The sequence below is a fragment of the Capsicum annuum genome, chromosome 9 (genome assembly GCF_002878395.1).
Source record: "Capsicum annuum cultivar UCD-10X-F1 chromosome 9, UCD10Xv1.1, whole genome shotgun sequence".
NCBI lineage: Eukaryota > Viridiplantae > Streptophyta > Magnoliopsida > Solanales > Solanaceae > Capsicum > Capsicum annuum.
In genome coordinates, this window is record NC_061119.1 from 114,587,966 (window position 1) to 114,606,514 (window position 18,549).

The 18,549-nt window shown below is 32.6% G+C and overlaps 1 protein-coding gene across 1 annotated transcript; it reads right to left on the reverse strand.

The window, feature by feature from the left end:
• Nucleotides 1–411: 411 nt before the first annotated feature.
• LOC107842517 (xyloglucan galactosyltransferase MUR3) lies at nucleotides 412–2,956 on the reverse strand. Its single transcript, XM_016686415.2, has one exon. The coding sequence runs from the start codon at nucleotides 2,496–2,498 to the stop codon at nucleotides 717–719; it is 1,782 nt and encodes a 593-aa protein (XP_016541901.1). The 5' UTR covers nucleotides 2,499–2,956; the 3' UTR covers nucleotides 412–716.
• Between the last annotated feature and the right edge of the window lie 15,593 nt (nucleotides 2,957–18,549).

Genomic DNA, 18,549 nt, shown 5'->3' on the forward strand with positions numbered 1-18,549 from the left:
CCACCTAGTGGGGGTCTGGGGAGGGTAGAGTGTACGCAGACCATACCACTACCTCAAGAGAAGTAGAGAGGCTGTTTCCGATAGACCCCCGGCTTAGGACAGTATGGCACAAGAGAAGGAGAAGAAATAATACTAATTAGTAAACACAAACTTCTACATGGGAATCATTATACCTATTGATTCAGAGAAGGCTGTTAAAAAGTCAGAACTTCAGCTGTACGAGAGCCAACATATCTGAGAACCAACTACACAAACTACAGAAAAGATACACCCAAATTCTTCTCCAACAATCTTGTAATATGTAATCCACTGCTTGCGATAACTTATCCCCAACGTGATTGGACAGAAGCCAAAATGAAGCTTTATTTAACCTGGCATTCTGTCCCAACAATTAACAGTAGAAGGCGTGACTGAAATAACACAAAATCAAATCACTGAAGTTCCTGCCTGAGTAGACATCATCTGGTAATCAAAAGTATTGACATGGATTTTATTGCTAATGACTAATAAATAACATAGAATTGGCAAAAAACAACTGCGTTTATATTAGAAGCAGGATTATGTATTACTATATGGTCCCTTCATCTGCACAAAGATTTTATAATTTCACCAAAACAGTTTTTTATACTTGGATGCTAACTTCACGTGAGACCAGTAGTTCTCTCATTCTATGCTGAGACGATGGTGATGGATGTCGAAGGAACAAAATTCCATCATTATTGTTGTCCCTGTTCATTTTTCCAAGAGTTTTTAGCAGCTTCAGCTGAACTATCAGATTCTGCACTATCATCTTTTGGTTTTTCAAAAAATGGATCCCATTCATGAGCTCCAATCTCAGTTTGCCCTTCGTCCAGCAATGAGTATTTCCAACTGAGCTCCTCGATGAAGTTATTATCTTTACGATCTTCAATGATGTCTTTTCTTAGCCTTGTAACTCTTTTTATAACTGCCTCAACTGCTACATCAAATGCATCTTTGAGAGTCTCCAATTTAGAGCGAGGATCGGCATAAATCAGCGTAGGGATCATACTTATAACAGCCTCCCGCATTTCCTTCACCTTCTCAGGAGGAATTTGATTTAACCTTTCCTCTATGCTTATATTCTTCTCACGAACATCATTCTCCGAAATGAAAACAGAGAAGGCTGAGTAGTTTTTCGGAAGATGCCACGTATACTGTGTGTAGGCTGAAGCAGGGTGGAAAAAGACAGGTATACAACCAGCTAACATAGCATCAAAAGCCGACCTTCTCGTGTATGAATCACCTTGAGGTTGCAGGCAGAAAAGGGAGCTCTGAAACATCTTCATAATACTGCTAGGAGAATGACATTTGCTCTCCCCTGATTGACCACACTTCAATAACTCACAGACTTTAGACTCCATGCATTGGTCAATGATCTGCCCCCTGATTGATTTAGATATACCGGGCCGTGGTCCACCAGCAAAACAAAATAGCCACTTTCTCTCCAGCTTCCTCATGCGGTCCTGCCAAGTGAACACTTCAGAATCCTTTGCTGGGTGGAAATATGTTGGATATGGGATGCCAAAATCATTTGCACTCCATGGACTTGATTCAACCACAAGCATGGACATATTTCTCCCAGCAGGTAAAAGAAGAAGCTTGTTTCCCCAATCCGAATCTAATCTTCTGAAGTCCCACGTTATCCTACCAGCCACGAGAAAGTGATCCTTTCCACCCATGATACTCCACTCTGGCCTCTTTTGAAGCCAATCAACCAAATCAAGAGAAGCAGCATCCCTCATAGATACATTATAACCCCAAAGATACCTGGCAATATCAAACCCTGCATAAAATGGCACAAAAATGGCAGCAGCGAGAGACGAATCATTTGTGAGGCAGTCATACTGTTTCATCCGGTTACCAAAAATGACATCCACGGCAAACTGATTGGTTGCATACCATCCAGTATTAGAGAACACTCCTTCGGCATTCTCCATTTGTGGCCCAAGTCCAGCATTAGCAGTAAACTTACACATATTGGTCCAAGGACTAAGAGTTTTGCACTCCTTGAGCATATCTTCATTGAATCTCGAGGGAAGGTCATGCACATAAATGTACCTTCCACCACACGGATCACTCTTATTGTCTACCGTTCTCAATGCTCTCATAAAAGAGTAACTATTAGGATCACGTCGAGAACTATTATTGCTAATCACAGGCTTAACAACAGATGGTATCGATTTCTTCTTCTCCAGTGGTTTGGGTTTGGGCTTCACTAAGTCCTGCTTACTTTCAACTTTTGCGTGGGGATTTGATTGTGGGGTAATGATTGATTGTCGGTTGATGGGAAGGGAATCCAAACTAGATGAATCTTGAACATGATTACCCCCAAGAACAACAAAATGGAAATACAACAATAGGAACCAAAACAAACCTGACAATGAAGCTAACAAGCAAACCCTAGGGTGATGATTTTTGCCATTCCCTTTCTCCATTGAATCGTCTGAAAATTGGGACGTCGGAGAACGCCGCCTCATCAAATAATGATAACAACAACTTACATAAATAAATCTGCAAAATTCAACCTTTTAACCATGAAAAACGACAATCCTTGTTACAACCTTAAAACCCAAAACCTAAGAATCAACGAAAATGTTGCTAATTTAAACACAACCCTAAAACCCAAGTCAAGAAAAGCTCAAGAATAAACTGAAAATAATGCTATCTGTATATATAGATATATTTTCCTAGGAAAGAAAAGGCGCTAGACAAAAACAATGAGAGCGAGCAAAAAGAGTGAATTGCGGAGGGATTAGCACGTCATCAGAGGACCTTAACTGATTTATGAAGCGAATATTGAGGAAGAGGGATTGAGATAATTCTAATTAAGGAGATTTTATTTACCAAAAGAAGCGTCCAGCAAAATTTTAACAGCACAAGAATAGTGGGATGAAAGAAAAATTAGAGGTTAAAAAAACAGATAAAAGTAAGAAAATGAGTAGGGAAAAAAAATGCTTTTTGTGTAGGTATACTCCATCCGTCAATTTTACTTGTTTCAAATTTTCTAAAGATTTTTTTTTCTTTTACTTATCAATTTTTACAAATTAAAAAAAAATAATTTCTTTTTATATTAATTATTTTTTTATAAATTAAGATGCAAATATTATTTAATAAAAATCTTATGATAAATTAATTATATTATTTATTATTCTTTTTAATTCATGTGTCAAGTTAAGTTAAACTGAAATAAGTAAAATGAGTTCGAGGGAGTAGTAAAAAAGTGATGGAAAGAGGAGATGACAAGTACAAGGTGTTTCGTGTCGTATTTTCCTCTGTCGGTCGCTACCTACAATTAATTACAACTACCAAAAAATAACACTTTAACATAGTCAATTATCACATTTGGCTTCTTTGTAGGTCTGTTTTTTTTACTTTAATTATCATTTATTTTATGCAGTTACTGTTTAAAATATTTTGTTATATCTTTATTTTTACTCTTTTTTTTAAATAATTTTTTTGAGTTTAGAATTTATTAAAAATAATTTTTTATTTTGAAATAAGAGAAATAATTACGTGTATTTTATCCTCTTTAAATTTTACTTCATGAACTATACTATAAAAATAATTATTAAAATTTATATCATTTAAATTTATATTTTCTAGATGCTTGACTACACAAATGATATAGACATCATGTAAAGAAGCGTGTTAAGATGTCTAGATAAAAATTTAACTCCTTCCTCCATTTTATTGTTATTGGTACTTCATATATTTCCATGCTCATTAAACAGAGAATAAATATGAAATGTTGTTATTTAGCTTTATGTAATAAAGTAAATTGTTTGATTTCTTTTAAATTTTATGCATTCTTTTTAATATTAAAATCTAGGTAAAAACAATTTTAATTTTATTTTTAAAATGACAATTATTTAAGAGTACTTTTTTTTAGCTAGAAAGACTGTTAATTTGGGGACTGAATGAGTGCCTACCAACAAAATATTTAATTTGTTTTGATTTTAGAAAATAATATAGATGTGAGAGGAGGTGGCACAGCACTCTAAAAAGTAATAAACAAAGTTGTCTTTGTAATTAATTAAAATGTGAGGAATTAGGTTACTAGTACTCGTTTTACACGTGGCTTGGTATGAATGGTAGAAGGGTACTTTCATTTGAGTCTATAATGATATGAAATCTGTCGGTCGAATAATTAAAGCAGGCTTCAGTTGAGAATAATTACTTGAAGGGGAATTGGGCTTAAACTGGACTAATTTAATCCAACTTTGGCATTAGTTTATTACAAAAACTCAGACATACATTTCAAAAAAGGTTTAGTATTCTTCCAGTTTATTCCTTAAAACGGATGTTCTCATGAGATTACTTGATTAATTGCTTGTTTAGTGATACTTAGTAATTTCTCTACATAGAGTTTAGCACAATAACGGTATTAATTGGAGAGACCTTTTGTTAGATCAAAATCGTTATTTATGATCGAAAAATTCAATTAAATAAGAGAAAACTATGAAAGAAATAGGAGAATATTAGGTAGAGAACTTTGTTATGGAAGAAACTCTTAAATTAGATCGATTTTGGGTTGGTTACAAATGACTAAGGCCATCCCTATTTATAGTTGCGAGGGAAGGTTGAAGATATTTCAAGATCTAACCTATTTTATAATAAACAAGATCTAAACTATTCTATGATACTACAAATATTTACTCTCTAGAATATCTATAAGAAAATTCTAGTAACCTTATCTTCAAGCACTATTCTAAAATATCTAGATAACTAGATAACTGGTTCGCATTTCGGTCGACTAAACAAATCACTTTGAAAATTTTAATTAAAATGTAATAAAAAAAACTAGGTACTGAAATAAATGATGTAAGAGGAAAAATAAAGCACGCATTTTGCCTCCAATTGAACTCATACATTGCAGGTTTTAATTTTGAGTGAATGGTCAAAAATACATTTAAAGTATTTTTTTTTTAATGAGTTCTATACCTAAATTATTAATTATTTAAGTTTCCACCTCAACTATCACAAAATATTTTTTAAGAAGATATGGCTTATTATTAGTGTAAACAACATAAATCCATAGTTAATGAAACTAATTACATAAAATTTCTTCAAGTTTTCTCTCTCTCGATTTTTGCAAATATACTCATACATTCGACCGTCCATCATACATAGAACAATTATATGATAAAACAGTTAATCCTATATTTAAGGTAAGATAAATCATAAATTATTTTACGTTTCTTAATTAACGACTATAATTAGCTAACATTAACTAGTGTATGAATAAAAATAGCAACTGAAATTTCAATTTCAAAAATTTTCTTAAACATCATAGTATTTTTTTTTTTGGATTGACGATCTGGAAAACCAAAAAAAAAAAAAATTCTTCTACATTCGTTCTTCAATTCTACTAAAATCAATATGAATATCCCCATATTGTTGCGACATTCTGGTATTTGGGAGTCGAAAATTAGTTATCAATCATACAAAAGTGACGCAATTATTATTTCGGAAAGTATAACTTTCTTGAAATTGATTGCTACGATCGCCATGGAATTGGATCTCGACGAAGTACGTAAAAAAATTGAAGTGAAATATATCGTTGAAGGTAATTCTTCTCCAATTGTCTTAAGGAATGACAATAGAGTGAGGGTTAACGTTGAGTTGAAGAAATAATTTTCTGGATTGGCTAATTTTCGCTATGTATTTCCGTTTTCGACAAATTGAATAACGAAATCGAGTTTGATAGATAAACTGGTGCTATACTTTGTATCGAAGGTAGTGAATATGATTCGGTTGCGTTAACGGTCATTGAAATGCATAATCAGTATGCTCTATATGTTCCTGAAATTGAAGTGAAAAACTTCATTACTAATTGCAAGAACATCGAAATAAAGGTAAGTCAACTTTATAAGGATAAGCATACTCTGGTTGCAGTAATTGCTAGATATGCAATAGCTAATGGCTTCAACACCAAAGCGAAACGATCCGATAAACAAAGATATGATATAAAAGTGTCATCTTTATTTGTTGATGTTATAATGTATGGTAATATGGTATTAGACGTTTTGAACAAGTTTATGTTTTCAAGTTGTTTTCTGTTTAGTTGAATCATAAAATTACTAATGTATAATGTCTGTTTATATATTCGAGCCAATGTATAATGAAACTGTGACAGTCCCAAAATTTGCATTTTGTACTGAAATTTTGATTTTTAAAACTTTTGTATAATAGATTGACTCGGTGTTAAAAAATTGATGCAGCTACGTACTGAATTGTCGTAACAAAGATTGCAAGTAGGTCTTGAAGGCGTTTAGTATGCATCAATCGGAAACATTTGTGATAAAAATATTTTGTTGATGATGAAGAAGTTGTGCCGCCCAAATATAGAAGACCGCCTGGTAGGTCAAAGAAAGGAAGACATTTGAAATCAAGTGAATCATTTTCTTTAAGTTCGAATTGTTGCGGTAAATACGAACGAGCCAGTCACAATCGGAGGACGCACGGTTTCTTTCCGAAGAAATCATGAAGAAGCTAATATGTTTTTCTATATGCTGATGCTTTGTTTGATTTTATTTGTATAAATATTTTTATTAGTTTTTGTTGAAAACCTGGAGCAACTTATATTTATGTTTTTAATTGTTATTTGATGTTCACTTCGTAATCAATGTGTGATATTATTATAAAAATTTTATACATTTTTCATAGATCATATTTCGTTACCATATAACTTACAATTATAACACAATAGTTGACAACTATTACAGTAAATACTTGTCGAAACATAATGTGTATTACACAATTATACATTAACATTTTATATATAAGTAATGTATGATATACTAGTGTACTTTAATAACATGTATGATGTTAGATTGACATTAATGACTTTTAACTGAGTACATTTTTTTTTGTTTAAACAACACAATAAATGCCAGACTCATGTAACATAATTCATGAAAATTTAAGTTGTCTTTTTCATTTTGTTTTATGTGTATGATTATTGATAATACTTTAGTTTTAATTTATGATAAGTTCACAACGTATGGTAGTGTATGATATAGTATTATACTTTTTAAATATGTGTGATGTAAAATATTTTCGTAGTTTTCTATTAAGTCATAAACGTTTAAAAACATGTATGATGTTATGTAATACATAAGTTTAAACGTATTATACGTTAGTTCAATGTATTATTAACTTCTAACAGAATTTATCTATTGGTAAAAATACAATGTGTTGATATATAATAATAGATTAATTTGAAATTAATTTTTATACGTTATAAAAAAAATGAAAGGGAAACTCAATAACTACCAAATTGTGTTAGTAACATTACAGTATAGTGTAAGTAATTGCAAAATATTTTTTCAAAAGATAAAGACATTCATAAATTGTAAATTAACATCCAAAAAGTAACATTGTAACCGTTTAACATCAACTACAAAATTAAGAATAGTTGTTTCAATGCCGACTATTATAAAACAATGCTACTCTAAAGTAACAATTGCATTTTCATCAATTGTTTGGAAAACAATATTCCTTGGCCGAGGAGGATCACCATTATCACTCGTGTACCCTTTGGTTGCCTTTGTCACTCCGTAATGCTACGGTAATGAAGCATAGTGTGCACGTTGACTTCCAGCATCAAACCCACATAAATACACTTGCTTCCCTTCACTTAATATTTTTACATAGGTAGACACAAAACGCCATAGTTCCTGATTTCAAAAAAAATAATAATGAAGTAACAGTACGTTCAATAATTATAATATCGTTATACATGTAAAAAGAATACAATCTAACAACAGTTACACCTGTATGAGGGTAACTTATACAGGTATGGGGATAACTTATCAGACCCTAAATAAACATTAGTTACACCTGTATGAGGGTAACTTATACATCTAACAATTTAATTGAGATCCTAATTAAACAACAGTTACATGTGTATGATGGTTACTTATACATCTAACAATTATATCAAACCCTAAATAAACAACAATTACACATGTATGAGGGTATCTTATACATCTCAGAATTAAAATCAGAACCTAATTCAACAACAGTTAGACATGTATGAGGGTAACTTATACATTTAAGAAATAAACTGCTATAATGTATAATGTCATAATACAGATTTTCAAATTAAAATATGTATGACCTATAATCTTGTCTAAATGTATAATGTCACCTTATACAATATTAATACCTTATAACTGCTTGGATTTTTAAAACTGCCAATGTATAACATATCGAAATATATTTCAGAATACCTATACTATACATTAGTGGGACAAAATAACTTCTGATCGTTTTGAACATCAGTTTTAATTATATATAAGATAAATATGTATAATGGGGATCATACATAACGAGAAAATAAAAAAACAACACATAGCAGTTATATATATTTATAAGGTGATTAAACCATAGTCTAACATATCTAATTATAGATAGCCTAAATATATATATAAGGATATTCATACATATATATACACAATAAACAATACGAAACAGTTATCGTTTCAATAAAAATGACAAGTCAGATCTTTGACAAAATGCCTAGTTTCAAAGATCTGACTTGAACTATATGAAAAAAAAAATGAAAAGTTAATCAAAGATCTGATTTGAACTATAAAAACGGGAAAATGGCTTTGTAGTTGAAGTTAATCAAACGGGAAGTTAAGCAATAACAACTATAACACAAGAAATTCAAAGATTTGACTTAAACTATACGAAAAAAATATGAAATAAACTAACAATCAAACTGGCATGGGATTGCAAAAGAAGTTAATTTCATAGAAACCAATATGCAACCAAACAAGAATTGGAAATTATCCTGATTTGGTCAAGTTGAAACAAAAAAATTCAAAAATTAATGAAGAAAATCAGAAACTTCAATTAATGTTTCAAAACTTAAAAATTGGTAACCTCTAAGTACACGTTGCTTGATTTTTGGCGTGAAAAGTGAGTTTCAATTATGGAGAAAAAATGGGTTTGTGATGGAAGGAAAGTACGGGAGATGCAATACAGAAGTAGCGTGTTTTTGGACGTATAATGGGTTGGAGAGAGAAAGTAAAAAAATAGGGGATTTAAGTAATTACTTTGAGATTTATGTAATTACTTTACCAAATTGGGATTTCATGTAATTAGGTAAAGTCACCTTGTGTGTATATATATATATGTAAATTTTAGTTATTATCATGACTGCATTTTTGTAGACTCTTTTAAAATCTAGATTACTACATGGTCATGTCACTAATTAACTATATTGTTTAGACATAATAATGTGTAGTCTTTTTTCAAGAATATACTTCGTTTAAATAACTTTTGTCCCTATATATGAAAAAAAAAATTCACCATCGGTTCAGTTTTGATAAATCATAAAGTTACTAATATCATAAACATATTCAACCTCAAAGATTTTAAATTATACAAAATATTTAGCTCTAATCTTGACAGTGACTATGCCAACTTATTACAATTGTGTGGTATCTTATATAAAAATTACATGCAACTGTAAATGAGCAATTTTTCTTTGGGAGATTTAAATATATTTATGTAAGAGAAAGAATAGAGTAAGAAAAAGGTAACCCATACTAAGTGGTAAGCCAAAATTCAATCTTCAAAATACTACTTCATGATCAACATTCTTTCTTTATCTTCTCTCTCGAGAATTACTATTGTACAATAACACTCCAAATTAAAAATACAACATAATATATCCATGATACATGTATAATCTTGTTCCCCAGTCAATACAAAATAAATGAACAAAAGATAAATTTATTTAAATAACTAATAATATCTCATTCTCTCTCTCACACACAGAGAGAAAGAGCGAACCACACACACAAAAAAGGCTTTTAGCAGAAGATGAAAATTACAGTAATGGATGAATGGGGCCTGAAGATGGTGTGTGATATAACAAATAGTAAAGATGGTGTGTGATACAAAGGTGATCTCTTTAAATAACACAATTTTTTTCTTTTGTTAAATTTAAATAACATAACAACAAAGAAAAACTTTGGAGCTATTTGTCTTGGACCTGGGGAGAGGAAAAACCTTTTACCTTTACTAATATACTTGGTAACTTATCCGTGCTTCGCGGAATTAAAAAGGATTCAATAAGTTGACGAATAAAAACATAAATATAAAGAATACAGAGATAAAATTTTCACAAAAATACATATAAATTAATTATATAAATTGATTAAACAACTTAAATACTTTTAATTAGCTATAATAACACGTCAATTTTTTTTATTTGTCATCTAGTGTTTGATACCCACATTGAATCCCCAATTAATCTTGATCGTGCACTCCACGATCCATTCTGTGGGTGGTACTCCCAATATGAGTCTTTCTATACCAAGGACTCAAACCTGAAATCTCTAGTCAAGGATAAAACAGTCTCAGATAAACATAACAGAAACAAAAATAACCAAACTATAAATATAGTTGCGTTAAAGTAAATATGATCAAAATTTTTGATGATATTGTTCGTTAAGATTCATGGGGCTTTGAGCTAAAAGTGACAAAAGAGTTTGAAAATGAGGTGTAGGTGACACAAGTCTTAATAATTGAGTGAACGTGACAATTAATTTATAATGGATTAAGAAAGTTGGGTAAGTTTGAGAATAACCCACAAGTTTTTAAATTTACACTTTGATCCAAATGTTTACCTAATATAACAGGAAATGAAGGGGAAAAAGGTGTGTTTATCTCTCTTCTCATCCACTGTTGTTTTTCCTCTCTTAGCGATTTTTGTTGTTCATTGTTGCTGCTGCTTTATTCATCATCTTCTACTTCATTATCATCTTCAGCTTCTTGTTGACCATTATTATTGTTGTTGTTTCTGCTACTGTTGCTATTTGACCAATTTCTTAGGTCAAATTTTGTTTCGTACATCACTTTCCACTTTGACATTACTTCATAGGAGACTTTGGTAAGTCAAATTATAATTTTTAGTTGAATTTGTCATCTAGGTAACTGTTATTGTGTTGTTTTTCAACAATAGATAGCACGCGAACATGAATGCAACATAAGTGCCATATGTTTAAACAGATATGTTTCAACGAAAAACTCATATGTTGGATTCATATTTATGATTCTATAACATGAATCGAACAGATGGGTCATCTATTGCAAAATATGACCCATCTGTTGTAACAGATTAGTTATTTGGAGCAACATGATAAATAACTATTGCAAAAGATTAGTAACCTATTGAAACAGAACCTAAACTCGATTCCAACAGATGTATCATCTGTTGCAACAGGGTAAATATCTATTGCAACATATTAGTAACCTGTTGCAACAGAACCTGAACTCGATTCCAACATATGGTAAATATCTGTTGCAACATATTAGTAACCTATTATGATAGAACCTTGCCTCGATTCCAACAGACGCGTCGCCTGTTGTAACGAGTAAGTCATTTGTCGCAATAGGTTAATTATCTGTTACAACAATCACTCATCTATTGGAATCAGTTTCAAAGGTGCCTTAGTGCTGTAACATCTATCCTAACAGACGCTTCATCTGTTGCAATAAATATATAGTCTGTTGCAATATATAATTCACCTATTACAATAGATGACTAATTTATTGAAATCAGCTTCAGGAGCGTAACATGAATCCCATCAGGTAAGTAATCTGTTGCAACTGATCATTTACCTATTGCAACAACTTACATATCTGTTGGGATTCATGTACGACACTATGAAATCACTATTAACTTTTTCCAACAAATGAATTTATTTAGGTACCATTAATAGAGGGATCAATAACAATAGGGGTGGATTGTCATGGTCAATGAATCAAGAAGAGCAATCGATATGTATGGCATTGGAAGGAGGGTAAAATGCTAGAGACGATAGTTATGATAGTCCAAAGTGATGTTTCATATGATGATTTTATGAAATTAATCATCAGCTATTGTGGATTGAATTGTCAACCGGAAGAACTCGTCATTAGCTACATGCACAGCTCATTTAAAAATCAGAGGGTACTACCTTTTAAGATAACCAATTAGGTTCGGTTGCGCGCTTATCTTAGTGATTCATCCAGGCCGGTGTTAAGGGTGTACGTGGTTGAAAGACGAGAGATGAGAACCAGAATATAGAAGAAGAATAACAAAAAGACATATTTGATAATAGGTTGGATGATCTAGACATGAATATTTTAGATGATGATCAAACACCTACGCTCGTTGATGCGACCAATATGGTGGGCATTTCTTCTCGATCGACATAGTTTGGCAATCTTCAAGACGACGGGATTGGCTTTTTCAAAGGAATGTCATTCAAGGACAAGAAAAAAATATCTACCACTTTATTTATTTCTTGCTTGAATAAAGATTTCAGAATAAAGAAGGTGATTAATTCGAGCAGTGTCTTTTCCTACAAATGTGCTAATCCGAACTGCAAGTGGTGGTTGAGAGTGGTGAAGTGTTGTCATTCATAAACATAAAAAGTATCACACATGTGGTTCGGAGCACATCTCGAGCCAAAATCCTCACGCCACGGCAAAGGTCCTCGATGAATATTTCAAGAATAGTTTTCCCGATGGAAAAGGCCTTTCTACAAGGGTTATGGTCAATCAACTCTTTAAGGAATTAGGTGTCCTGGTCAGTTATTAGAAGATATATACAACCATGGGGATTACCAAGACTTGGTTAAGGGGACACACGAGCATGGGTATGCAGTCCTGGATACCTACCATTACATAATTGAGTCTACAAATTTCAAAAGTAAGACGACATTGCATATTGATGAAAACAAAAGGTTCAAGTAATTTTTTGTATCCTATGGTGCTTGGATTTAAGGTTTTCGACATTTGAAAAAAGGCATAGCCGTCGATGGTACCTTCTTAAAGAGTAGGTATAATGGAGTTCTACTAGCGGTGGTGGCGCAGGATGCAGAGAATTACATCTTTCCTGTCTTTGTGTAGCGGACAAGGAATGTGATGCCTCTTATGGATTTTTTGAACAACTACGAAGCTGCGTTGAAGATACCAAAGAGTTGAGTTTTGTTTTAGATAGGCATCCAAGTATTCCAAAAATGAATTCAATTTTCTTCACTTCAACTTACTTTGGTTGTTGCATCAGACATCTTGGAGAGAACATTCAGACCAACTATCACAACGAAAGAGTCATGACCCTTTTTTATATAGCAGCTAAAGCATATAGTAGGAGGAGTTTTTGGACTATTTCAATCAAATAACGAATGTACATCCCAAGTTAGTAGAACATCTCGTACGTGTCGGTTTCGATAGATAGAGCCGGGCATTCTGTCCGGCAGATAGGTACATTCTTATAAATTTAATGTCTTGTTTGAGTAACAAGTTTAGTATGATGTCGTACTAGGTGATTATTTTGTATAGGTACAATATTATGACATTAAACATAGATGAATCAGTGAATTCATTATTTAGCGATAAAAGAGAATTTCCCATCAAGGCTCTGTTTGAAATAATAAATAAGAAGTATGACCAATTTTTTAACGAAAGGTGTGTGCAGTTCGAGGGCCTAAGAAGAACCCCATTTGTTCTAGAAATTGAAAAAACAATATCAATGAACATAAATTTAGGAAATAGGTTATTATCTTATTAAATATCAGATTACAAATTCAGTATCACCGATTAGGGTGATATTGCCACAGTCGAATCTTTAAATAAAATCTTGTGCGTGCAAAGTTTTTGACTTGGACAAAATACCATGTCCACATGCTAGGGCAGCACTTTGAACTTAATACAGTACAAAATATGGACCTAATATTTATGAACACTCCTCTCAATATTATTCAGTGAAAAAATATAAAATGGCATATAGTGGGCATATTACTCTGGTGCCTCCCGAAGAATCTTGAGTTATTCCTGCAAAGCTTTTGGGGAGATTAATACCTCCTTCATATATTGACCCAAGCACTATCAAACCAGGAAGAAATCCATATAAGAGGAGGCGTGGAGTCGGAGAATCATTTTCATTAAGAAGAAATAAGTGCTCTGTATGTAAGCGCGCTGGCCACAAAAGAACTACATGCCCGAATCATAATTCACCATGATCGTTGTAATTGCAAAAACTTGTGTTGTGGTTTGTTGTGGACTTTTTTTATATTTAACTCATTGTTGTGAACGTAATGTTATCATTTATAATATATAAAATATCCTTTTTAATAGCTTGTGCATCAATAAAAAGAGTCAAAACATAAACTAAATAATACAACAGACCACAATTATTTTTAACAGATAGACATTAGATGGAAGAACCCAACATAGTTCCATCAAATTGAAATGTTTTCCTCCAATAGATGGATAATCTGCTTACAGAAACCTAACTGATCTATTCCAACAAATGGTCCATCTGTTGAAAGAACTCAAATGCCAAAATTGTTATTGCTACTGGATTCAACATTGCTCCTTACAGCTCCAACACATGTTAACATATTTTGAAGAAGGAATAGACATAATGAAAATTAAATGAGAATTAAAAAGCCAAAGTCAACCAACAATAAATTTTCCATTAAACAAAAAACAAAATACATTCGATACAGAAAAAGAGGTAAAATATGAACTAAATAATACCGCAGACCACAATTATATTCAACAGATTACCCATCTGTGGCAACAGATGGACATTAGCTGGAAGAACACAACACAGTTCCATCAAACTGGAATATTTGCCTTCAACAGATGGATAATCTGCTGACATAAACCCAACTAATCTATTCCAACAGATGGTCCAACTGTTAAAAGAACTCAAATGCCAAAATTGCTATTGTTACTGGATTCAAAATTGCTCCTTATGTCTCCAACAGTTGACATGTTAATATGTTTAGAAGAAGAAATAGACAGAATGAAAATTAAATAAGAATTAAAAAGTCAAAGTAGATCAACAATAAATTTTTCATTAAATAAAAAACAAAATACATTAGGTATAGATCTGATATAGAATTAAAAAAAATACATTCTAATTATTATTATTATCATCGGCAGCATTATTATTGTCAGCCGGCCAATCTTCAACTGGCAGAAGAAAGGCCCTCCTAAGCTTGCGAATCTTCATGATCATCCGGGCTCTCATGGCAGACAACTCCCATCGCAGGTCGTGAACCTGCGACTCAAGTTCTCGAACAGTGTCTTGTAGAATTACAACATCCCAATTTGTATCAGTCATATCTAGAACATGCATGAATTGACAAAAAAAGTAAACAAAAAGTAAAGAAAAGAGTCTGAATATAATACAATGTATACTACGAACTGGTAGATTTACACAAAAAAAAAACTTACCTCAACGGGAAAAGAATATGCTCTTTGAAGAGAAGTGATTAAAGATGTAATCCGAAAAGACAAAATGCAAGAAATAAATAAAAGTAAAAGGACCTATTTATAGAGGATTGAATCTGAATGTATTAGGCAAAAAGGCATGACTGTTTAGGTCCATTGTATTAAGTACATTCAAACTGTTGGCCTTTTGTTTTCTGTGGAAAGACTCAACTTTTTTTTTACATTCAAACTTCTAACCTTTTCAAAATGGTTTGAGACTTGATAACAACCATTATTATTGGGTTTTTGCAATAGATCGTCTATCTGTTGCAACAGATTTACTATCTATTGCAACAGATGGTCTGTCAAAATAGATTTACCATCTGTTAAAATAGATGGTTTGTATGTACAATAGATGATACATTTGTTGCAAATATATATTATCTATTGTGACAGATGGACTATCTGTTGGAGGAGATGTTTTGATTTCTTCTAATAATTGATTCATCAGTTGCAACAGATGGAGAATTCGATTCACCTACTATTTTGAATGTGTTAGATAAGAAGTCATGATGCTTCACCTCTTTTTTCATAGTCATCACAGGCATTCAGATAAATAAACACTGTCTGGTCTATCGCAACAGATTTACTATCTGTTGCAATATCTGTTGCAACATAAGAATTATCTACTATGATAGATGGACATCTGTTGGAGAAGATATTTTGATTTCTTCTAACAACTGATTCATCAGTTGCAACAGATGAAGAATTTGATTCATCAGCTGTTTTGAATGTGTTAGATAAAAAGTCATGACTTTTCACTTTTTTTTAATAGTCATCACATGTGTGCAACTGAATAAACGCTATCTGACATGTCTTGATGGGGTAGAAAGAATAAGGTGCATGCAAATGAATGGATTTACTTTTATGCATGAGAGTTATGTATTATTGATCAGACTACCATGACAGACACACATAAAGTACAATGATTTTATAAATGCAGTTTTTTACCGATTAGATATTTATCCTTCAAATAAGATCCTGCATTGTACAGTTTAGTTTGATAGGTGCAAATTGATAAGGCTGAAGGATTCCAAGATGGTGGTGTCGATACCCTGTTACAATTTAATGATGATTTATGCTCATATTTTTATGTAAAGTTTAGGGAAACGTTTAAGTTTTTGACAGCAGCGTAAATATTGAATAGTGATTGGACCAATTTTAATGGCGTAATAGACTTCTCGAAAGGCCTTCAAAGCCTCGCACTTCAATAAATAATGATGGGACCAATAGATATTTCCCTGGTCCAAATTTATTTGAATGGGTTGCTTGAGGAGACTATTATACAACAGAATATGCTTGGGGGAATACCTATATGGGAAGGAGGAGGTGAAAAAGACCATATATCATCTCAGACCCTATTTAAGAGGAAACACAGGGAAGCAAGTAAGGAGCTTCTAGTGAATCTAGCCAATGAAATTGACCTGAGAAATGAAAAAACTGAATAAACTTCAAATGTAGAAGTGTATCCAAATATAAAAATCCACCAATCGTTCTTGAAATAGAAAAATGGTCAAGAGGACTAGAGCTGGTCACTTTGCTAGAGATTGCAACTAGCGAGTGTGGCCTCAATGAAGACTCACAAAGTGCAGGACCAAAACTCTAAGAAATCAGTTTTGTGAGCATAGGAGATTGGTAAGATTTTTAGTCAAGAATTAAACCTGAACCAACAACTCTAGAAGTAAAAATAAGGGAAACCAAGTCATTAATTTCTGAAGTCTAACTTCCATCCCATACCTTCTGTTTTTGGCTATGATCAGGTCAATGGAAGTAGAAACAAAAAGGTTTGAAGTTGGGTAGAAATCCCATGCTTTGTTATTTTCACTGCCTTTGACCTGACATAGCCATAAACAGGAGGCATGGGATGCAAGTTTAACTTGAGAAATTGCCACCTTGGCTTGATCTCTTATTTTTAATTCGGGAGTAGTTGATTCAGGTTTCAGTTGTAACGCTCTGAAATCCTATCCCGAAGCGTCACACGGTGCTTAAGGCTACAAGTAGCCCCAAGCTAACCCTTTGAGCCTGATACTTAGTATAAAGCTTACTTAAAGATAATGAGAGAAAAATAAGGAATCATGTCATATCATGGCTAACAGAAATTCAAATGGGTACTGTAAAAGTAAAAAAATACTGCAAATCTAAACATACTGACCATCTAGTCTGACAAAGCCTCTACTACTCAACAAACCAGAGAGCCATTGGGATAGATCCCCAACTGACTCGAACTGAATTAAAATAGTAGAACAATTACTAAAAATATTAAAGTGTTTGGAGATAGTCCCTCGAACCATGAGGACTCAGTACAGTGGAGATGTAGATAAAGGTACTCGGGATCACTGACGCTGCTGGGACTGATCATCACACTTGGGAATGTACTGAGTATATGGGGGTGTATGCAATTACATATCAATACAATAAATTTTTATAGAAAACATACATGGTATTGTAGATGACTCACATAGCTTGAATAAAACTCCCATAAATCATGAATAATAAAACGTGTAGTATAAATCACATGATCCATTCCACTTTATTCTAAATTTGTATTCTTTCTTTGATCTCAAGCTTGTAAACTAATTGAACTCTTAAAGCAACAACTTTTAGAATATGCACTTTAGTCTTTTGAAAACAGGGAACTTCTTTAAAACTCAAGGACTTAAAACCTTAAGAACTTTAAGACTTGAGAATCTAGGGAACTTGGGACACTTGCGACACTTGGGAGTTTCTTCTAACCGACATAAACCATGTGAGCTTACATGAAGTCTAACGTCTTGCCCACGTTGGGGAGAGCTGTTCTATCCTTGCCATGGAGTAGAACCTTAACTTTTAGTGATCACTAGCTTATCCCACTTGATGTAAATCAGAAACCTACGGGGGTACGTAGCTCTGGGGCATGAGACCTTGGAATCAAGCCCAACTCGCTGCTAAATACTACTACCTTACTTAAGCTCAGAACTTTTAAGAAAAATCCACCTTAAATAACTTAAAAATATGCAATGGAAGCCAACTATTCTTCCCTTTATCTTAAATCAAATGGTGTGGATTTTCTTTCTTAGCTTAGGATTAAAATCAACTCTTTTCTTGAAACTTTGGTAGACTATCACCAATAAGCTTTAAAACTTTAATAGCATGGAAATATCAATACACTTGAAACACTTTAGAAAGTATCAACAATTCATCCTTGGACTTAAGGCATGTATATTCTTAAAGGATCAGAATTTCACGATAAAACTTAATTCA